Raw genomic sequence first — 24,215 nt, forward strand, 5'->3', positions numbered from 1 at the left:
TGTTGCCCAGGCTGGAGTGCAATGGCGCAATCTCAGCTCATCGCAACCTCCAGCTCCTCAGTTCAACCCATTCTCCTGCCTCAGCCTCCCAAGTAGCTGGGATTACAGGCATGAGTCACCACACCTGGCTAAGTTTGTATTTTTAGTAGAGATGGGGCTTCTCCATGTTGGTCAGGCTGGTCCCGAATTTCTGATCAGGTGATACCCCTGCCTCAGCCTCCCAAAGTGCTGGGATAACAGGCATCTTGGGAAACTTTTTTATGTGTTGTGGGATCTTTAGCAGCGTCTTTGGCCCTTTTCCACTAGATGTATGCTAGGAGCACCTTCCTCCAAGTTGTTACAACCAAAAATGTCTCCAGACATTGCCAGGTGTTCGCTGGGTGGGGTGTGGGCAATAGCCTCCAGTGGAGAAGTACAACTTCAGATTCAAAATGCAGAGCGAGATGTCAATACAGCGGTTGGTGGAGTGAAAAAATGGCATCTGTTTGCTGCAGTTGTCCCTAGATCCATCCAAATGTTCACAGATTTAAGTAAATGAAATTTGTGAGGACTTATTTTGTGGTATAATAACAGGTTTTAGGTATGTGGTACAGTTTGCTTTTTTTTTTTTTTTAACTGGTTACTGCATACTAAATCTTCAAGCTGATCAGTCAGCCAGAGAAAGAAGCTATCACGGGCAACATATGTTTATCACTACATGATTGAACTAGCTTCTATCTATGTATTTGTGTGTCTCGTTGGAAATTATGTCCTTCTATATAATTTAAAATTCATCTGATATCAATTGATTAAAATAATAAAATGATTTTGATATAGCCTAAAGGGAGAATGAATAAAACACATTGATATATGAAAATAAGTTTAAATATATCTTGATTATAAGACCATATTTCTGTTATTCTTTTTTAAACCTTAGCTAATTTTTTAAGAAGTAGCAGGTTTAGCAATGAGATTCCTATTTTGATTCAGTCGTTTCATTGCAGACAGTGAGATTTTTAAAGCAGAGGTGAAATTAGCTGAAAACATGGTATTCATATTAAATGCCTGACACTGTGTTCCGTATAATAATTAAGTGAAGAAAGTAATCAATTTGTGCAGAACCAGTTTGCTAATGATGATGCACTCTAGTCCTTACGTAGTCACTATTTTTAGATTCTTTGTAGAAAAAGGAGAGATTACCTGTCTAGGCCCAGTTACCTCGGCAACCATTTCGTGCAACTAAGAAAACCTAAAGACCATATTGATAATCCATAATGATGTCAGAAGAGTTCAGGTTATCAGAGTGACAGCAAGAAAGATTTCAAAGACACTCAGGTCTCCCTGGGAAAATAATGTCTGCTTTCATCTCCAAAAGAGCCTGTCACTTGAACTAAAAAGGGGGCCGAGGAGCACCGCCAGCACACTCGCGGATTTATTTGTCGCATGTCAGCTTCCATTCAGGACAAGAAGCTTCACTTTATTTTTTTTTCTCTTCTGAGAGATGACAGTGCTAATGTAGCAAAAGAAAGCAGAAATGGAATTACAAATACATATCTAGTACCTGCTTTAAAAGAATGTCTGGCTAATTTCCTGTGGAAAACAAAAATACTCCAATTATTCTCACTGAAATAGCGATGGATTAAAGTAAAACTATAAAAATTTGTAATACTGTGAACTAGGACTGACCATAGATACAATGGAGAATCTGGGAATATTTCCTATGAGGCTATAAAGTGGAATTTAATAACTATAGGTTCAGGATAAAACCATAATACCTTGAAAATGGAATGATTTTTTAAAAAGAATAATAAAGGTTTCCAGTTCTGGGAATGGTAAAATAGCATATATCAGACTAAGTCCCAAGATGATAAAACACAAGAAACTTTGGGAAAAGCAAAAGTATATATAGACACTTGAGAGACACCAAAAGCAAATTGGAGAGTATCCTCTTCCACTGAGGACACAGCTGAACTCCAAAAATCGGGGGGAGAATGCAAGTGTGCAATAAAAAAAATAATTAGACATACAAAACACAGAACTCTGCAACCGAAGGACACAAGACAAAGCAAGCAGTAGAAACAAATCATGAGAGGACCCAGACGTTAGAACTGGCAGACAAGGACTTTACAGCTGCTATTTAAAATATGTTCAGTAACTTACAGGAAAATATGGACTGAAAGAGTGAACGTATGGGAAAGACTAACAGAGAAACTGAAACTGTAGAAAAGAATCCGTAGAAATGAAAAAAATCACCATATTTGCTTTAATACAAGATTAGAGAAGGAAGAAGAAAGTATCAGTGAACTCGAAGATAAATCTTAGAAAATTATCCAATCTGAAGCATGGGGAGAAAGAAGACTACAAAGAAAATGATTAGAGCTTCAGTGACAAGTAGGACATCATCAGATAACCTGACAGACACATATGATTAGAGGCCCAGAAAAATAGGAGAGAGGGAATGCGGAAGAAAAAAGTATTCAAAGAGATAATGACCTTAGTTTTATCAACTTTGGCATAAAAGTAAGGTTGCAGATCTAAGAAACTCAGCACACTCCAAAAATAAACACAAAGAAAATTCTATGTCAGTACATCAGAGTTAAGCTGCTAAAAACCAAAGATAAAGAGAAAAACTTAAAAATCTGAGGGAGGAAAAATATTACATAAAGGGGACATCAAGAACAAATGGTGGATGATTCATCAGATATTTTGGAGGACAGGAGACAATGGAGCAACATCTTTAAAATATTGAAGAGAAAATGAAAAACAAAGACACAAGCCCTGCCAACGTAGACTTCTATAGCAAAAAAACCAACAACAACCGGCTTTAAAAATGAAGGCAAAATAAAGATATTTTCAGTAATAAAAAGGTGAAAGAATATGATGTCAGCAGCCCTGCACATTAGGAAATGATAAATGAAGTCATGCCGGATATAGAGAATGGACACTTACATCTATAGGATATAGATAACATGGAACAGAAACGGAACATAAAATGAAAACATATCTATAGGAACAAATACCATGAGAAATGGTAAACATATTCATAAATATTTAGCAAAATTGTGTTTTATTTTTTAATTTCTTTAAACAATTGATGATTATAACATTAATAAAATTACCACACTTGGCCATGTGCTGTGGTTCACACCTGTAATCCCAGCATTTTAGGAAGCAGAGATAGGCGGCTCACTTGAGGTCAGGAGTTTGAGACCAGCCTGGCCAACATGGCAAAATCCCGTCTCTATTAAAAATACAAAAACTAGCCAGGTGTGGTGGCACGTGTCTATAATCCCAACTACAGGCAGAAGCAGGAGAATAGCTTGAACCCAGGAGGTGGAGGTTGCAGTGAGCTGAGATCCTGCTACTGCACTCCAGCCTGGGCGACAGAGTGAGACTCCATCTCTAAAAGTACAATACAATACAATACAATACCAACACTTTATTATAGAATTAATATAATAAATAGATGTAATAACAAAAAGGGAAGAATTATTTGTTGCAAGGGTCTTACATTTCACATAAAGTACTGCAATCTTAACTTTTAGTAGACGTAATTTAAAACATATACACCCACATAGATATACATATAGGGGTGTGTGTGTGTAAATGGAACTTATCTTGTAAATGCAAGATTGGAAGAACATTAAAAATCTAATCTGTGTAAGTGACTATATTAATAGAGTAAGGGAGCAAATCCAATTGATTATCTCAATATAGACAGAAAAAATCATTTGATGAAACTTGAATCCATTCAGCATAAAGAATCTCCAGCAAACTGGAGACTCTGGAGAGCATCCTTGACCAGATAAGTGGCATCTGTGAACAATCTACAGCTAAAATCATACTTACTGGTTAAACACTAAATGTTTTTCATTTAAGATTGAGACCAAGGCAAGGATGCCCACATCCACCATTTCTATTCAACATTATACTAGCAACCCTAGTTAAACTTGAGTAGAAATAAAATACATGGAGTTTGGAAAGGGAAAATTTGCAGCTGTCTTAATTACAGGCACTGTTGTTTACAAAGAATATGACAAGGAAACAATAAAGCAATTTCTAAAAGTGAGTTTAAAAAGTCATTGGATATAAGAATGATATACAAAATGCAATTTTATTTCTGTATACTGAGAACAAACAATTGGAAACTAGTATTTTGAAACTTTCATTTACAATAACATAAAACATAGGAATATATTTAAAACAAATATGAAAGATTTCAACATACAAAAATACAAAACTCTGCCAATATAAAATTGAAATAACCTAAATAATTGAAAAGATATACCATATTCAAGGATTAGAAAACTAAACATTCTTAAGTTAACAATTCTCTATAAAATGATAAATGTGATTTCAAGCAAAACCAGAGCATGGTGGCTTGTGCCTGTAATCCTAGTATTTTGGGAGGCTGAGGCAGGGAGATCCCATTAGCCCAGGAGTTTGAGTCTGGCCTGGGAAACATGGCAAAACTTCGTCTCTATAAAAAAAAAAAGAAAGAAAGAAAATAGGTGTAGTGGTGTGCACCTGCAGTCCCAGCTACTTGGAAGATTGTGCCACACCAAGGACAACAGAGGGAGACACTGTCTCCAAAAAAACAAAAACAAAAAACAAAAAAAAAACAAAAAACCAAAAAACATACACACACATACATATGTACCTTTTCAACAAATTAACACGGAAACAACTCAATAAATGTATGGCAAAGAATGAGTATTAATCCCTACATCACACTTCATATCCACACAGAATTAAGTTGCTATCCATATAGAATTGAATATAAAGTATAAAGCAATACAGTCTCCAAAAGAAAACATAGAATAATTCTTCATGATTTGCAAATAGGTAACAATTTCTTAGGACACAGAAAGCATTAAATGTCAACACAAGTACATTATTAAGAAAAGATAAAGGCAACCACAGACTGGGATAAAATATTTTATACACACACAAATATATGTGCTATATATATGTTGACAGATATATATAATCTCTATAGGATATCTGACAAATGTATCAGATCATTATAAGATATCTGACATAGATACTCTCTCTATATATATTTCCTTGTATTTCAAATACATAAAGATTTAAATTTGTTGTATTCCACAACAAATCAAGAACAAAAAGGCAAACAGTCTAATATAACAATGGCCAAAGATTTGAGCAGATACTCACTAAAGGAAACACAGGGCTGGCCAATAGGCACATAAAACACGTACCTTCCATGGTATTTCTGGGAAAAATATACAACCTGCATTTAGTCATGAGGAAATATGAGACAAACCCAATTTCAGCAACTGACTACAAAATTACTCTTCAAAAATATAAAAGTCAAGAAACACAAAAGAGGCTGAAGAATATTCCAGATGAAAAGAGACTGAAATGACATGAAACATAAATAATGGGTGACACAGACTCCACTGGAAAAAAACAGTGACGAAAGATATTAGTGGTCAACAGACAGAATTTTGCTGTGGACAGTGTGTTAGATAATAGTACTGTTCCAAAGTCACATCTTCTAATTATATTCTAAGTGTGCTCTGGTTGTGATGAAATATATGCACGTATAAAGCATGCGTACTCTATTATTATGTTTCTTCTAAGCTCAAGCACAGGCAAAACCAGCACATCCTAAGAGGAATCATAGCAGTGATCTATGTTGGATGGGGGTTTATTGAAAGGAGCCCTTAGGGAATTTTGGTGATGGAAATGTTTTATGTCTTGATCATTTTGGTGGTTATTCTGGTGTGTATATTTAGCAAAACTAAGCTGTACACTTAAGATCTGTATATTTCACTGTATGTAAAATTTACCTACAAAAAGAGAAGTATAACCGAAGAACACTTTGCTAAACCCATGAGTTTTCAGAGCTTAATGTAAAAACGAGTGAAAAGAAATCTACAGCTAAACACACTTTACAAAAACCACGGAATTATGAAGGACATGTGAAATAACTCCAGTACTCCTAAACATTAACGACTGATCACGGACAATGAATAGCAATCATGATGACATCTAACTTCTCCATAAAATTAAACACAGGACGTGATGAGGCAACGTCTGCAGTGTGTTAAACACAAAAGCATCGATTTTGCATGTTAATATTTTAAAGTTTTCTTTTTCATCTCTGACAGTAAGAGACAAAATGCTTACAACCCAAGGACACTGCAATATGCTACTTATGAGCATATCTTGGAGAAAACAAACTCCAGGGCCTTCTCCAGCCACCTGAAACATGAGCTGGAATGAATAAGTGAGATTCAGGAATTTGGGAAGGAATAGATGGTAGAGGGGTGGAGGGAAGAGCTGCAGCACAGCCCCACCATCATGAAGGCCCTACATAACTGGCCTCCCCGGCCAAGAACTAGGCCGCAAGGTTTTGGGGGAATGAGTGGCACTTTCCTCAAGGATGTTTGGACCTATTAACCATTCACTGTTGCCTTTCCCTGATGGAATTGCAAGCTATCCTAAATTTTGCTTGCCTCCTTTGTTTTTGTTGATAATACTTTCCAATTTTCAAGAAGAAAGATATTCAGAAATGGAGATATATTTTTTATAATAAAAATTAAAAACTAAAAAAAAAAATCTAGTCATTCTTATCTTTCATTATGGGACAACCCTTTAATTGAACACAAAAATTATTTTAAAAAATAAAAAATGTCCCCTCCAGCAAGGTCTCTTACCAGACTCAGAAATCCTGTGGCATGTGATTACAATTATGTCAAAATGACCCACTTATGCCTAGAAAAAATGTGTCACAGTGTTGATTTGTATGCCTGAGGCTGGCTGACCTATTGGTAACTTTTCTTCTGATTTTCATACATTTCCTTTAATATGCATGTATTGCTTTTTATAAATGGAAAAACATATATAAAAGAAACATGCATTTGTAACTATAATAAGAGAAAAAACCCATATGGATGATAGAAAAATAATGGAATATGAAAATTTGATCTATGTAAACATACTGAACATTTCTGTGGAAACTTCTCTAAGATTAAGATCCTAGTTTGCCTGCAACAGTTCTGGGTCGTGCCTGTTCTCTTGGCATAATTAGCAGTCATTTCTGTTTCAGCCTCAAAAGTGTCCCACGTTGGATGTTAAATTATATGACCGGCCTACTTAAGTTACTTTTAGAGATATTTAAAACATGCTTAAGTACCCACCCTACTTAAGGGATCTTTAGAGGTTTTTAATACACGGCATTTAATGCAAACTTTATTTAGCTTCTGCCCATCCTCAGACACTTCATGGAAGTTTGCATGCAGTTACCATTTGTAATTAAAGCTGTAAAAGAGGAATTCTTATGAGAAAATGATGAAGATGAGATCATCAATCTCTCAGTAGTCTCCTTTATTCCTGTAAACAATTCCCTAGTGAGAAAACCCCAAATAACTTGAGGAAGTATTAGGTTGGTGCAAAAGTATTTGCTGTTTTGGCCATTACTTTTTGCAATCACTCTTGCATCAGCCTAACAGATAAAGTGACTGTGGGGGTGAGCGGATGTGAATTTTCCCTCTATTTATAACTTTGTGTGAGGAAACACCAGTTTTAAACTAGGGACTTCTTGGGAGCTGTGATTGTTTAACCCGAACATCTAAGTTGTATTACCATTCCTCTTAAGTCAGTCAGGAAATACAGAAACAGTTTATGAAAGCTTGCTAATGCTGTGCTTACCTGTTTTGAAAATAGTGAACTCTTGTTCTGATTAACGTTTTGCCTTATCAATAAAACCAGACCTTTTTGGTAATGTTGAACAACTACGACATCTACCTCCTAGACATTAAAGAAATGTACTTGGAAGTTCTTTAATTATTTGTATGTGCCACTTTCTTCCATAATTTGTTTTCCTGCAGATGGAACTCCCAAAATTATTTCTGCCTTTAGTGAAAAGGTGGTGAGTCCGGCAGAGCCGGTTTCCCTTATGTGCAACGTGAAGGGAACACCTTTGCCCACGATCACGTGGACGCTGGACGACGACCCCATTCTCAAGGGTGGCAGTCACCGCATCAGCCAGATGATCACGTCGGAGGGGAACGTGGTCAGCTACCTGAACATCTCCAGCTCCCAGGTCCGGGACGGGGGAGTCTACCGCTGCACTGCCAACAACTCGGCGGGAGTCGTCCTGTACCAGGCTCGAATAAACGTAAGAGGTGCTTGTCAAATCAGCTCCTCAAAAAAACACACATAACTCATTGTAGTGGAGAAGAAGATTTCTGCATGCACCGAGCTGGGTCTTGGAATGCCAGAGCGGATTAACTGTTGCTTTCCATTTCCTGCCCTCTCCTTCCTACTCAGGAATGGCACTGACTGGGTTAATGTTGGAAATGGCATTTTGGTTTCTGTAGTCAGCTTGTTCTTTTTTACTCTAGATCCGTTCACCTGATGTTTCCTTTCCTGGTTTATGCTCTGCATGCCCTTTCCCTTCTCCTCCTCTTCGGTTCTTCCACATTCATGGTAAACCTTCATGTACATGGTATTAAACTTACATTCATGCTGCAACGTGGCGTAACCTCCATCGTCATCCTGGATTTTACAGAGAGAGTTAAACAATTGATCAATGGCTGCCAGTGTTTTCACCAAAAGTGCATGATTGTCCAGTGTAGACTAGTTGCTTTCTATTAATTAAATTGCCTTTTATCTTGTAATTTTTAATTCAAAACATTTTCATAGAAGTAGCAGATAAAGTATTTAACACTTAATTCATTTGAATTTAAGAAAAGGAAAGAAAAACCTTCTTTGTAGAAAATGCCACATGCAAAAATATTTGTTTAACCGAAAAAGATGTGCTTACATGAATAGAATCTACATTTTTAACTCAAGGAAAAGCGTCCCCATCTCCCCACATGAGATGTACCCTTAAATTATTTTCAAGAGTTTCTTTGTGTCTCTCCAGGGCCTGCAAGCATTCGACCAATGAAAAACATCACAGCAATAGCGGGACGGGACACATATATTCACTGTCGTGTGATTGGCTACCCGTATTACTCCATTAAATGGTACAAGAACTCTAACCTGCTTCCTTTCAACCACCGCCAAGTGGCATTTGAGAACAATGGAACTCTTAAACTTTCGGATGTGCAAAAGGAAGTGGACGAGGGGGAGTACACGTGCAACGTGTTGGTTCAACCACAACTCTCCACCAGCCAGAGCGTCCACGTGACCGTGAAAGGTAAGCCCTGTTCTTCCGGTTCCCACACATCTCATTCCAAAGCCCGACTACTTCCCAGACCAATGATTTGAAGTCAGGTAATCTAAGATCTGCTTATTTAGAGCAGGATAATTGTACAGGGTGAAGAATGACAGAGAACATGAGATATCCTCTTTACTACTGACTGAATCTTCACAGGACCTTTAGTTGATCTAATTTTCTCTCCAGGTGGAATTTTGACTGGGTTTTCCAGAGGGCATGTGGTGTTAACATTACAACAGGAAAAAAAAAAAAAAAAAAAAGAAGCACATCATTGGCTTGGTTATCTAGTCGTCTTTCAGATAATTTTTAAATAGATAACTTTCTTTTCCTCAAACCTCCTAAAAGCAAGGTCTCTTAGAATGTAACTGGAAGGGATTTTCTGTATTGGATGAGGATTTCAAACAAATGTCTTATCTTCTGTAGATGAGCAGGTCAAAGCAACAACATAGAAATTATATGTTTAAAGGATTCCACAGAGCGTTTTTCTCATTAAATTATTTGCATCATGGCATGGACTGTCGTGGAATCTACCTGTCAGGATGATCTTTAGAGATCCTGCATTTCAACTACAATTTCCTTACCACTAAAAACAATAAGGTGATCAGACTCATCCAAGGATACACAGCTTTGTAGTGGCAGAACCTTAGATAGGCTCGTTTCTTCTATTCTCCAAGTCAGTTTCCTGAGCTGAATATGAAATAAAATTGTTTTAATTATGTAAATAATCTACCTGAGGTAGGTCCTAGGAATAGAACTAATATGTTATAAAACTGTTTCTAAAACCTGTGGGTGTTGCTTCTAGCCGCACTGAGCTGCCTTTCTGAGATGTCCAATGTATCTCCCCAAGTACCAATAATTGGCTTTTAGTTGCCCTTGTTACAAAGTTGCATGGGTTTCCTGTGGTCTTCCCCAACCTTCTTTTCCTACCGACCCTGTGAGTTTTACTTTATTGAGAACACCTACAAACACACACACACACGAAAATAATAATATAGTATATTATTATTATGGGGCATATATATATTACATACATTATATATTGTAGAATATGTATTGTGTATTGTATATTAGATATGACTGCACATATAATAACCATGTATCTTGAGAATCTCCTCAAATCACTAGATATTCTTGGTAAACCAGGCTGGTAATAGCTGCATAAAGGTTCGTTTTGTGGTTGTGTTTATTCTTTAATCCTCATTTACAGAACATCTGCTTCATGCCAGGCACTACTCTAGACACGGAGGAATGCAATAATGAAAAAGGTCTGCAAAGTCCTTCCCCTCATTGACTCTCTTCTCAGTCAGGAGAGAGAAACAATAAACAAATAAAGCAAGTGAATAAACCAGAAAACACCTAATGGTGCTCCCTACTATGCAGAGAATTAAAACATGGCAGTATCTTAATGGTTCATTGCCATAGTCAGATGCCATATCAACACATTTGCTGTACTCTGCCATCTTAAAATTCACTGGTCTGTCATACCCTTGGAAGGAACGTTTTACCCACACATGATTTTGTAATATAAAGAGTTGATCATCTGGAAGTGATTGGTTCACCGTGTTATGCAGATCTTCCCAATGTTGATACAATTTGTTATACAATATCAAAATATCACAACTACGAACATTACCATGATCTCATCAGAAAGTCTTCAAGTAAACTGTCAAGTTCATGCTGATGGACACAAGTTTTCTAAAATTCTATTCTTTCTTGAAAGATTCAATTTTATTATTTATAATAAACACCATCAATTGTAATCGTAGGAGTGATAGGCTCATTTCTCTGTAAGAAATTGTTTGACAAATAGAAAAGACTGCATAACCATTGATTTTAGGTAGCCAGTCTTTTAAGAAAGAAATGGAATTCCATGAAAAAAAAAAAAAGCAGCTGCTCAAATTTGCAACTTAAGCAAGCACAGACATACTCTGACATGAAGTATGACATTCACGTCAGACATACTCTGACATGAAGAAGACAGCCCCATGCTGCTCAGGAGGCAGAGGACACACTGTGCCTTCTTCCCATTTATTACACAGGACATACAACATTAAAAATAACATGAGCTTTAGGGTAAAAATGTAATAAAACTGTTCTTTTTCTTGCTTCATTAAGTGTCTGTAAATGAATCTGGCATTTTTAAAAATCCAACTCAGACTATGCGTTGGTAAACAGTACAATGAACAGTCATCCTGTTAGTGTCACTGCTGGGATTCATGGTAAGGCTCAGCAGTCCCACCCACCATGGCTTTTACTCCAACGGTGCAAATATCGACACCATGAGAAAGGCAAACAGCACCTCAGCATTGTCATGAAAAAGATTTTCTTCTTAGAAATCACCTAAAATGGTCTCAGGGATCCCTACAGGTCTGTGAGCTACATTATGAAAACATCTAATACAGTGCTAAAATTTGAGGTTATTTCTAATGTTTGACCATTACAAATAAGGTATCAAATAAACTTCTTTATGCATTGGCCTTTGTCTGATTTTAAGATCATTTTTTTCAAGAAAAATTTCCAGAAGTATGTCCATTGAATAAATAGGTATAATATTTTAATGTAATTTTTAGGAGACATAAATTTAAACAAAAGCTCTTTGAATCATTAACTTTTGCTCTTTAAATTTGCCAGATCATTATAAATCAGTGTATTCATCTTGATCCTTTTGAAGTGACAGAAACCAATTCAAACTAGCTTATGGCCAAAAGAATAATTTGTCGTCTCTTAGAAACAATATATTTGTGATTTTAGGAAGTAATTCTATTGAATAATTTTGTCTTCAGCAGCTTCTTTTCTTCTAAACACATATCATATAGTATAAAACTTGTCAGCTCCTTTGCAAGTACTTGCAAACAAAGGAAGGAAAATATTATTTTATGTGGTATTTTATTGCCTGGAAAGAAACGGAAGTTGTTGGGATTTGAGGCTTGCAAAATTTATCAGAATAGTCAGGAAAAGCTGCCTTGAAAAAGTGAGACTTTGAGCAAAGATGTGGAGGGGTTTGAGACAGTTCATAGGTAAAGGGAAGAGATAGAACCACGATGTTTAGAGTTTGCCCGGCAAGCTTGAGGAATAACAGAAAGGCTGGTGTGGCGGGAGCCAAGTGAACAAGAAAACATTAAGAGGTCCTGAGTCAGAAGGAGCAGAACCTTTTCATGGGGGACTTACTAGATCAGGACTTCGGTTTTCAGGACATGGGGTTTTCTGCTGAGTGAGATGGGGGCTTTGTTGTATGACTTTAAAAAGAAAAGTCACATGGCCAGACTAAGGTTTTAAAAGGATGCTTTTAGCCAGGTATGGTAGGACGAGCCTGTAGTCCCAGCTACTCCAGAGGCTGATACAGGAGAATACTTCAAGTCAGTAGTTTGAGGTTGTGGTGCACTGTATTTGCACCTGTGAACAGCCACTGCACTCCAGCCTGGGCAACATAGTGAGACCCCATCTCTAAAAAAAAAAGAATAAGGATGCATCTTATTCCTGTGCTGAGAATGGTCTATGCAGGGAAAGGGAGCAAGTAGAATGACCTGTTGGAAAGTGAATCCAAGTGAGAGATGGTGGTGGGGGAGAGTAGAGGAGGTGATGGGTAGAAGACAGACTCTGGATCTGTTTTGAAGGTCTATTCAATCGGTTTTCCTAGTGGTTGGATACAGGTGTGAGGAACATAAAGACATCAAGGATCAGGTCAGACTTCTGACCTGAGTGTCAGGAAGAATGGCATTGCTTTCTACTGAGTGAGCAGAAGATGCAGTGGACCGGTTTAAGGAAGGCGATGAGGAGTCTAGTTATCGATGTGTTGAGATTGAAATACACACTAAACAAGTAAGTGGATGCTCTCAGTAGGAAATTAGATATGGGAGAGTAGAGTTCAGGAATCCAGGCTGCAGACCTGGGGACATCAGTGAACAGATGATGCTCAACACCACAGCGTGGGTGGGACCCTCACGGGACTTCATGCACCACACCGCAGGTTTTGACTTCGTATGGACAGGCTGCCCCAGCCCCTAGTCAGACTCACATTAGAACCTTTCACCAAATATCTGAAGATAAAGTCTGACAAAAATTCAAACAAGGATTGTTTGAAATGTAAGTTTATCTCTTTTTAGATTTCCCAGATTGGCACAGATCCATGTATTGACTATGACCCTATTGGTTGCAAGGTGCAAGAACCCAAATTACCTTTGCTTCAACAGCCAAGTGCCGAGGCACACTGCTGTAATCCCAGCTACTTGGAAGGCCTAGGTGTGATGTGGTACGCAACTGTAGTTCCAGCTACCACGGAGACTGAGACAGGAGAATGGCTTGAGGCCAGGAGTGCGAGGCTGCGGTGAACTACTTCCAAAACACAGTAACAATTATACCCCATTCACAATCTTAGCCTTTACTCAGAACTTAGAAGGGTCTTAAACAAATTGACTTCTGAACATTTAAATTTACGTTTTAAAATGTTTTAATCTCAGCACTTTGGGAGACCGAGGCAGGAGGATCACTTGAGGCCGGGAGTTCAAGATCAGCCTGACCACCATAGCAAAACCCGGTCTCTACTAAAAATACAAAAAGTAGCCAGGCATGGTGGCACACACCTGTAATCCTAGCTACTCGGGTGGCTGAGGAGGGAGGATATCTTGAACCCAGGAGGTGGAGGTTGCAGTGAGCCAAGATAGCACCACTGCACTCCAGACTAGGTGACAGAGCAAGACTGTCTCCAAATAATAATAATAATAATAAATCAACAAATAAAATGTTTTTAAAAGAAATATTGATATGTAAATTAAATTATACTCCAACGGTCAGGATTGTAGTTCATCAAGGCTTTTTAAAAATTAACAACCGAGTATTAGGGGAGGAAAATAAGAAATCAGCTGAATTTTAGGAAAGGACTTAGAATTTTGGCTCTCCCTGTGGGTTAGGCTTGAAAGAGACTTTCTTAGTCTTTTCGTGTAAATGCAGCTCCCCTGCCTTTCCTGGGAGACCACACAGTGACTATTTCACCCAGCTAATTTTGGAAGAGCAAACCTGAAGCCTTAAAAATTGGCTTCCTTGGGAAGTAGAAGTGACCCAGTTGATCCCAGCAATATTGCTGCCAACAGTGAAACCAAATTACTGTTATCTTGCCTCCAGGAGGTTCCTTTTAAATATTGGATATAGCGGAGAGTATGTGCATATGTGTTTAGATGATATTTGGAAACAATACTATTTTTTCATCATGTCTTTTTTTGATAGTAGTCATAACCCTTTGCTTATTTTAGAGCATATGCCTGCAATAAATTTTTTAAATTTCAAAGATTGATATAAATAACATGCTTATTATTGATGGTGGTTGAAGCTTAAGCAGTTCTGAAATATATGTAACTATCCAGAAGTGCAAGTTTGCTGCCTTCAAACATAGAGGCAGAAGTAAAAGTCCAAATCTCTTCTTTCACTTCATTTCAATTTAACAAGCAGATTTATATTTAACACATTTTCAAGCTTTGTCTTTCCCATTTTAGGTGCCACATTGAACTTGAACGGTGCTTAATTGAGTGTTCTAATTGCTGGGAATCAACACTGCCAGGAAAGTTAATTGACTGCGGGATAAAAATGTCACCTTCTATTTATATTTATATAAAACTTTGTAGTTTACAAAACACTTTCATCTGTGTCACCTTAATTAATACAGTGACTCTGTAACGTAGATAAAGCGTAATCAGGGAAAGAATAGAAGAGGGATGAGGCTGCGCAGTCTTCCAGTAATACATTCAAGACTCAAACGCAGATGTTTTGATTCCAACACAACCCCATGGTGACTCCCAGAAGAATAATTCGTATTGCAGTGGGAAACCGGGGTAGGAGTGGAGAGAGATGAATACAAAGGACCCTGGAATAAAGCTATTTTAAAAGTCAAGACAAACAACATGTTAAAATGTAGGGCAAAAGATATTGAGGGACTGATTTAAGAGAGATAGAATTTGTTGAATTGGAGAGAGGAAAAGCAGAGAATGGATTTGGTGAAAGAGGGCAGGTCAGAATGAGAAATGACTCCAGAAGCTTTTGCCTGGGAGATGGGGGTGCTGAAAGGAGTGATGTGGCACCTGAGTGCCTTGGCGAAAGCCTTTGGGTGACGGGATTGGTCTAAAGTGCCTGTGTATCACCGTTCTGGCTTCAGACCATGGGGATTTAAAAAAAAATAGACAGGAAAGCAGACTAAAATTCATAGAGAAAGATAGTTAAAATTACAGGTAAATAAATGTCTAAGAAGCACCAAGCTTTCAGAGTTATATTTTATAAGGATTTTTAAAAGTTAATATTTGCCGGTAGTGAGATGAAATGGCCATGCTAGGAATGCAGAGAACAACCAGAAACATCCACTTTTACATGTTTCATTCACTGTCTATATTTGTGGCAATTTCCCATTTTAATGTACCACAATTTTTTTTTTTTACCCTGTCCTCCTTCAAATTGAAAGGAGAATTAGATGTCACTGCCAGGGTTTCCAGCTCTTGTGTTGGTGGCACTTTGTGTACCGTAGCCCAACAGGAACACTGTTCTGCACATTTTGATGTTAAAATCCTGCTTCCATGCAGCTTTTTGTCCTATGCTGCGTCTCGTCTGTCACTGTAACGTCTTACTGGATTGCTGTTGGTGCAAGTGGGGAAATGAATGCTGAGTTAAGGCGCGGTGGCTCAAGCCTGTAATCCCAGCACTTTGGGAGGCTGAGACGGGCGGATCACGAGGTCAGGAGATCAAGACCATCCTGGCTAACACAGTGAAACCCCGTCTCTACTAAAAAATACAAAAACTAGCCGGGCGAGGTGGCAGGCGCCTGTAGTCCCAGCTACTCGGGAGGCTGAGGCAGGAGAATGGCGTAAACCCGGGAGGCGGAGCTTGCAGTGAGCTGAGATCCGGCCACTGCACTCCAGCCCGGGCGACAGAGCGAGACCCCGTCTCAAAAAAAAAAAAAAAAAAAATAGTGCTGTGAGTTTGTCCGCTCGCCTTCCACTCGAGGTGAGCGGCTGGGGATGCCGTCTTCTAATGGCATCATTCTTCAAGGGCTGACAACAAATGTCATCTGGCCTAGGGAAGGGACAGCTTTGTGCACAGAAATAGCCTTGGCAGTTCCCCTACTCCCGCTTTCAGACATTTGCTCATTAGCTGTTCCAACCTTGGCACTATCAACTTGCACCGAATTCCAAACCCGACTCTGTCAGCAAGGAAAGGTCTTTCATTGTTAATATGTCGCTTTTTTCCACTTTCTCCTGCTATCTCTTCAGATACTGGAGTTAGTTACAATATTGTTTATGGAAAGGACAACATTTTGAGGTTATTTTTCTATTTTAGTTCCTCATTAAAGTGGAGCAATGGTTAACTTAGGCTCCAGTTTGCTGGGGTCTTTTGTGTGTGGCCATACACTGCAGCCATCCACAACTTTTTCATATTTATTTTTCAACAACGACTTGGGAATTGCAGAGCTTCTGTTATGAATAATACAGGAGAAATATAGACCTGGGGAAAAATAGAATGGTAATGTATTAAATGTGTAATCCTTTTATGTTAATTTATTATTTAAAATGAGAATTTAAATTCTCTTTTTAATTTAATACCCTAATGCGAGAAAAGAAAACTAGTGAAGTGGGAACTTTCACTGTCCTCCCTTTTTAAATGATGCAAGAAAGCACTCATGCTTCATTGTGCTTAAATGCATGCATTTACTCAGCTACCCTGGGGATTTATGCTCTCAAGTGTCTGCAGAAGAGAAAGGTAGGATATCTGAGCACAGAACTCAGCTTCTATGGTTTCCTTCAGATAGGTTTGTCCTGGAGGTAGAATGACTTAAAATTCCTGTATTCTAGAAATCAAAGCAGGTACAGTGTGTAAGATTGGTTTCAATATCAAAGAATGCTATATATATGTATAATATATATTTATTATATATATGCCTATAATAAATATATACAATTTATTATATAAAATATATTCATATAATAAATATATATTTGATGTATTGCATATATTATATATTGATTTTAAATGCATATATATGATTTTTTACATTATAAATAAAATGATATGTATTATTTACATTTTAAATAAGATGATATGTATTTCCTGTGTATAGTATAATGTTTTGAAATCTATATCCATTGTGGAATGACTAAATCTGATCAATTGACATATAGGTTGCCTCACACAGTTATCATGTTTGTGTTGAGAACACTTTACATTCACTGTCAGCATTTTTCAAGAATACAGTAAATTATTAGCTATAGTCACCATGTTGTACAATAGATCTCTTGGACTTTTCCTCCTGAAATTTTGTGTCCTTTGACACACATCTCGCCAGTAACTCCAGCCCTTGAGAACCACAACCATTCTCCGTTCTATAAGATCAACCTTGTTAGATTGCACATATGAGTTAGATGATGTGGTATTTGCCTTTATGTGCCTGGCTTATTTCACTTAATATAATGTTCTCCAGTTCATCCATATTGTCACAAAGGGCTATAGTTCACTCTTTCTTAAGGCTGAATAGTCTTAAGGCTGAAGGTCCTTATTTTGTTTTATTTTTTATTTTTATTATTTATTTATTTATTTTGAGACAGTCTTGCTCTGTCATCAGACTGGAGTGTAGTGGCGCGATCTCGGCTCACTGCATCCTCTGCCTCCTGGGTTCAAGCAATTCTCCTGCCTCAGCCTCCCGAGTAGCTGGGACTACAGGCGTGCACCACTACCCATAGCTAATTTGTGTATTTTTAGTAGAGATGAGGTTTCACCATGTTGACCAGGATGGTCTCAATCTCTTGACCTGGTGATCTGCCCGCCTTGGCCTCCCAAAGTGCTGGGATTACAGTTACTTTATTTTAACTCGTCCCTTTTTTTGGTAACCATTGTATATGTATACCACATATTTTTTAATCCATTCATCTGCTGGTGACCACTTAGCCACTTGATTCCATATCTTGGCTATTGTAAACAATGCCACAATGAACATGGAAGTGTAGATCTCTTCAACATACTGATTTCATATCCTTTTCATATATACCCAGTAATGGCATTGCTAGAAAATATGGTGGTTCTATTTTTAATTTTTTTGAGGAAGCTCCATATTGTTTTCTATAGTGAGTATAGTAACTTCCTTTTCTATCAATGCAGTACAAAGCTTCTCTTTTCTCCATATGCTCACCAATGCTTGTTTTTTTCATGTTTTTGATAATAGCCATTCTAACATGTGTGAGATGATACCTCATTTTGGTTTTTTAGTTTGCATTTCCCTGATAACTAGTGATGTTGAGCATTTTTTTATATACCTGTTAGCCATTTGTACCTCTTCTTTTGAGAAATGTTTATTCAGGTTCATTGCCCATTTTTTAATAGCTTCATTGAATTTGCCTATTTTCAAATCAGATTGTTTTCTTGCTATTGCATTGTTTGAATCCTTCATATATTTTGGATAGTAACCTTTTATCGGATGTATGGTTTGCAAATATATTCTCTCCTTCTATATATAGGTTGTCACTTCATTCACTCTGGTGATTGATTTCCTTTGCCGTGCAGAAGTTTTTTTTAGTTTGATGTAATCCCATTGTTCTATTTTTGTATTTGTTGTCCATGCTTTTGGGGTAATAACCAAAAGTCATTGCCTAAAGCAATGTTAGGGAGATTTTCTCCTATGTTTTCTCCTACTAATTTCATAGTTTAGGCCCTTCCATTAAGTCTTTAATCCAGTTTGAGTTTAATTGTGTATATGGCATTAGAGACACCATAAATTAGAGATAATGACCTAATTCCATTTTTCTGCTTGTGGATATCTAGTTTTCCCAGCACCATTTACTGAAAAGACCCATTGTGTGTTCTTGTCTCCTAACTTTGCCCTTGTCTTCATTTGGACCTTGTTTAAGAAATTTACGAGCTCATGAAGATGCGTTCCTATTTTTTTCTGTATTTGTTTTATGTCTATATTTTTACTGTTTGCATTTAGGCCCTCAACCCCCACTGAGGTTCACAGATATAATTAAGGTGGGGTCCAATTTATTTTCTATCTATATTGAGTCAGTTATCTCAATATTTATTAAGTGACCCATGTTTTCTTCTTCTCTCCATCTACCAAGATACCATGATGGTGTTGTCAGAGGCAGTCTTCATTCTGTGAAATGTATTAACTACCTTTTTATAACCTTGTCTCACTGTAACATATTTCCACACTTTACTAAAAAAAATGCAGCCTGTTCAAGTCAGTTATTATTAATAACCAACCTTCTCAAGAGCAATGACCTTTTCTAAGCCAAAGTCATGGAAAATACTTCTCAAGTAAATAATCTGCTATTACTAACAATCCTCATAAAGAAACTATTGGAAAAATAAGCTAAGTTTTAAAATGAATACCAGTGATTTTATGAATCTTGTTTACCTCTGTTGTTAAGCCTGGTTGTCATCACCTCTGGTTGGGGTCACATGGCTTTACTTCCATCAAAAGTCCATATAAACAAAAATGAAATAATTGCACCTCATCTAGATGATACTTTCCTCTAACTGAATAAGTAAAACATGAGATATGTTTCATTTCCTTGATGCCATGATGATTCAAATGGCTTTTCTTTTCATATTAAAGATGCAGAAAAGTAACACAGTTTTATTACAGTCTCCTGTGTGAAGCTATTATTGCTCTCAACCAGGGGAAACATAACCTATCATCCTTCTTGGACCATGGTGACTCCAGTTGTTTACGTATAGAAATTGTCATGAGTTTTTAAGTTCTTTGTCATTTTAATCTTTTAAAGAAACCATCTCAACATAATATGATTATGACTTTACAATACACTCCATAAAAATAAGTTTAAAGAGACATTTCATATGACTGAAGACTAAAGTGACCCCAAGAAATTATCCAATTCTTTCCACCACATTCCCCTTCAGGTATCTGGTTGACAATATTGCAGGGCATCCATTTTTCTAGAAAGTCCTTTGGAAGGAGACACTGCCATGCTTCTCAGAGCTTGTTTTACTCTTTTACACCCCCAAATTTCAAGTAGTTTATTTTTGCCTTTTTGGTATCCAACTTGCATCTTTTGTGTTTGTCTTCATTATAATGCTACTTTATGCCTTGGGATGTCTTTTTCTTGTTCCTAAAACATTTTGGTTTTTTTCTTTTTTCTCACTTGGACTTACTTAATAATTTTAAACAATTTTTAGGAAAAAAGTTATTTGCCTTCCTTTTATTTCCTTCTCTCTCTCTCTCTCCTTTTTATTTATTTTTTTTAAGACAGAGTTTTGCTGTTGTTGCCCAGGCTGGAATGTAATGGCATAATCTCAGCTCACTGCAACCTCTGCTTCCTGGGTTCAAGCAATTCTCCCACCTCAGCCTCCCAAGTAACTGGGATTACAGGGGTGAGCCACCATGCCCAGCTAATTTCTGTATTTTTAGCAGAGATGGGGTTTCGCTGTGTTGGCCAGGCTGGTCTCAAACTCCTGACCTCAGGCGATCCTCCCACCTCAGCCTCCCAAAGTGCTGGGATTATAGGCGTGAGCCACTGCACCCAGCCCCCTTACTCTTTATGTTGTTATATTTATGACTCTTTACCTCTTTTCACAATCTAGCAGTCTAAAATAAGCATCCTGTAGAAGAACTACTTTGTTAAAATCATTGTAGAAAAGTTAGCTACTCTTATCCCCGATATATTGCAAATATTAGAGATAACAACTGAATTTTTGCTCAGAACACTAGCTGAACTTGGGCCAGCTGAATGAGCAAAAACAACCAAACAAACACAGCTTATGTTTTTAAGTTCACGAGCAACTATTTTAAAATTAATCTTTTTAACTTTTTCCCTTGCTTCTTTTTTATTCTTCTATCTTTTGCTTTCTCTGAGGGAAAATAACAAGATATTGTTCATCATGTATAGAGGGGTATAATTGAAAGAGAACTCAGCACTAATTCTGTTCTAGTCACAGTCTCAGATGAGTTAAAGTAATATGAATGGATGATTGAAGTATATGGAGGCAGTGTCACACACAGACCTGATTTTGTCATTAATGGTGCATGCATTTTTGCTGTAGATGAAACAAACAGTTGTGGTTGGGTTCTTCAAGAAGCCGACTCTGAGATAGATGCTAGTGTGCAGGATGTTTATCAGGGAGTACCTTATGACCAATACCCAAGGAGGGAAGGACAGGAAGAAGGACTGGGTCAAGAAAGAGTGAGCTGGGATGCAGGCAAATGACAGTGAACTCTGGAGCAAGAACAGTCCTTCAGGATTGTCCTGAATTTGGGCAGAATTGCTCCTCAATCAGTCACTGGATTGAGGACACTCCAAAAAGAGCCTGTCCTTGGGTGAAGTGGGCCTCTGCAGCTGAGACAATCTCTGAGGTGGCCAATAACTTCCAAATGACATCACCCCCTGAATTGGTGGTAACATGTCCTTTCTTGAAAGCAATCTGGTCAGTGCAACTCCTCCCACTTACGTAGATGTCAAATGGCTATAGATGTGCATCTTAAACACCTTTTCCCAAATACTTTTTTTCATTAAATTGCTCCCACTGGCTGGGTACGGTAGCTCACGCCTGTAATCCCAGCACTTTGGGAGGCCGAGGTGGGTGGATCAACTAAGGTTAGGAGTTTGAGACCAGCCTGGCCAACATGGTGAAATCTTGTCTCTACCAAAAATAAAAACTTAGCCAGGTGTGGTGGCGGGCACCTGTAGTCCCAGCTACTCAGGAGTCCAAGGCAAGAGAATTGCTTGAACCAATTCTGTCTCCAAAAAAAAAAAAAAAAATTGCTCCCACTTTCTATAATGAGTCTAATATTTCAAATTAGAAATGAGAAATGTTACAGTATGTCATAGTGTATTGTGGTGTAGTTCATAGCTCAACTGGACCTTTGTCATCAGAACAAATTTCACCTCAAAAAATCTCTTTAGTTTTGTGAGTCCTAAGATGTTTTTAAAATTTGTTCAGGTAATACTTGTGCATCTGCTGTTAATAAGATCAAGTAATAATAGGATGGTCACTGCCAGCAAGGTATTGGGGTCTGTGGGAGACCCCACAGACAAATGATGGCAACACATGGCGGGAAGCAGCAAATGTCCTGGGTGAGGGGCAGCAGAGAGTTCGAAGCAGCAGCCATGACACCTGGCGCAGGAGAACAGCAGGGAGACAAAGAAGAGAAATGCGGACATCAACACAATACCATCAGAGATTATGCAGTATGTGTTTTCGGAGCAGAGGAAGTGGACATTTAGCCAATTCTGGGCATAGGGTAGGCTGAGAAGTCTTAAGGAGCCAAAAAAAATGTCCAAGAAAGGCTGAGTTGAATCTCAAAAGGGTCAAGAGCCTGAAGCGGTTTCCAAACACAGGGAACAATTTAGTGTAGTTTTGCCATTATAAGATGATCGGAGTGAGAATGGGGCTCAGACAGGGCATGGGGACAGAGATGAGTCAGGTGCAGCTGCTCACATGAAAGAGCCCATATGGCTGACACAAAGGATACTCCCAGTAAGCGAAGGTCTGCATCTGCACAGAGAGGACCAGGCCTTGGAGAGTTAGCACATCCTACTGGATCCTAAAGGTGGCGGAGCAGAGGGAAATGCTCACAGCAATGTTTTAGAAACATTAATCTGGTTGGGGTGTGTAAGATATATCACAATGTAGAAAGATTAAAAAAAGAAAAAAAGAATGACCAGTTAGGACACAATTGAGAGTTGTAATTAAAAAGGTGATAGTACTGTGTTTGGAAAAAGAGAAACACAAGACATGTTGAGAATTGGAGTAGACAATACATAGCAGCCCACTCTCAGCAGCTGGACACGAAAAGAAACGCACAACTAGGAACACTTTTATTATTCGAAGCTTCTTGCAACCAGAAGATTTTGCTATCACTGCTAAGAACAGAGAATTGAAGAAGCTTAAAGGGAAACTTGCTATGTGTGGTTTGGGATTTGAGATGCTTCTGAGACATCAAGATGAAGATATGGGCATACTATTGAACAAGCAGGCATGAATCTTGAGAAGAAGTTTTTGTTTGAAAACTTAGATGAGGAGTCAATGGCATTGAGCTGACAGCTGGGGCCAAGGAGGTGCTGAGACCATCAGGGAGAGAGAAGGAAGAACAAGGCCAGGTCAGGACACTGAGGAACAATTGTTCCATTAGTGTATGTTTAGTAAGAGACATTCCTTTCCATCTGAATTGTTGAACTATTTATTTACGGTTTTCAATTTCATAATCCAATTTTGTCATGTGTGGTATGATTCTTCAAGTGAATGTGATATCCACCCTCATTAACTTTTGCCATGGGGTCTATGAATTCTCATAAACTCTTATAGGGTACTTGTCTATGTTTTAGACATTTAAAGTAAATACACATAAACGAACAGAGATGGTGACTGATAGGGTTTGGCTGTGTCTTCACCCAAATCTCATCTTGAATTTTACTCCCATAATTCCCACGTGTTGTGAGAGGGACCTGGTCGGAGATAATTGAATCATGGGGGCAGTTTCCCCTATACTGTTCTCATGGTAGTGAGTAAGTCTTATGAGATCTGATCGTTTTATCAGGGGATTCTGCTTTTGCGTCTCCATCATTCTCTCTTTGCCTGCTGCCATCCATGTAAGATGGGACTTGCTTCTCCTTGCTTCCCACCATGATTGTGAGGCTCCCCAAGCCATGTGGAACTGTAAGTCCAATTAAACTCTTTCTTTTGTAAATGGCCCAGTCTTGGGTATGTCTTTATCCACAGCGTGAAAACAGACTAACACAGTGACAAAATTGATTATTTTAGAGAATATATTACTTGCCCATTTAATTAACTTAGAAATAATTTCAAATCACATTTACTATAAAAATATGTAGTTCTAATAATTGAACAAAACTAATACTGCATTTTCCATATTAGAATCTTTATTGTGTAAAATAAAGAATAATTCTACATGGGAAGAACCATATGCATTATGAAATAATACCAGGAAATAAAATAATTCAATCCGTTGTTAAAAATTACAATATAATATGAGGAAAGATTTTCATCACAGCAGTAACTATAGCAGACATAATGTTCTTCTATTTTATTTCATTTA

The 24,215-nt window shown here is 37.8% G+C and overlaps 1 protein-coding gene across 1 annotated transcript in view; it reads left to right on the forward strand.

Moving 5' to 3' along the window:
• DSCAM (DS cell adhesion molecule) overlaps nucleotides 1-24,215 on the forward strand; it is an 831,700-nt gene that overhangs the window by 511,653 nt on the left and 295,832 nt on the right. The window contains exons 7-8 of the mRNA XM_028845317.2: nucleotides 7,839-8,135; nucleotides 8,879-9,154. Of these exons, the coding sequence (XP_028701150.1) occupies nucleotides 7,839-8,135; nucleotides 8,879-9,154 (573 nt within the window). The remainder of the gene's footprint in view (nucleotides 1-7,838; nucleotides 8,136-8,878; nucleotides 9,155-24,215) is intronic.

The sequence above is a fragment of the Macaca mulatta genome, chromosome 3, assembly GCF_049350105.2.
Source record: "Macaca mulatta isolate MMU2019108-1 chromosome 3, T2T-MMU8v2.0, whole genome shotgun sequence".
NCBI lineage: Eukaryota > Metazoa > Chordata > Mammalia > Primates > Cercopithecidae > Macaca > Macaca mulatta.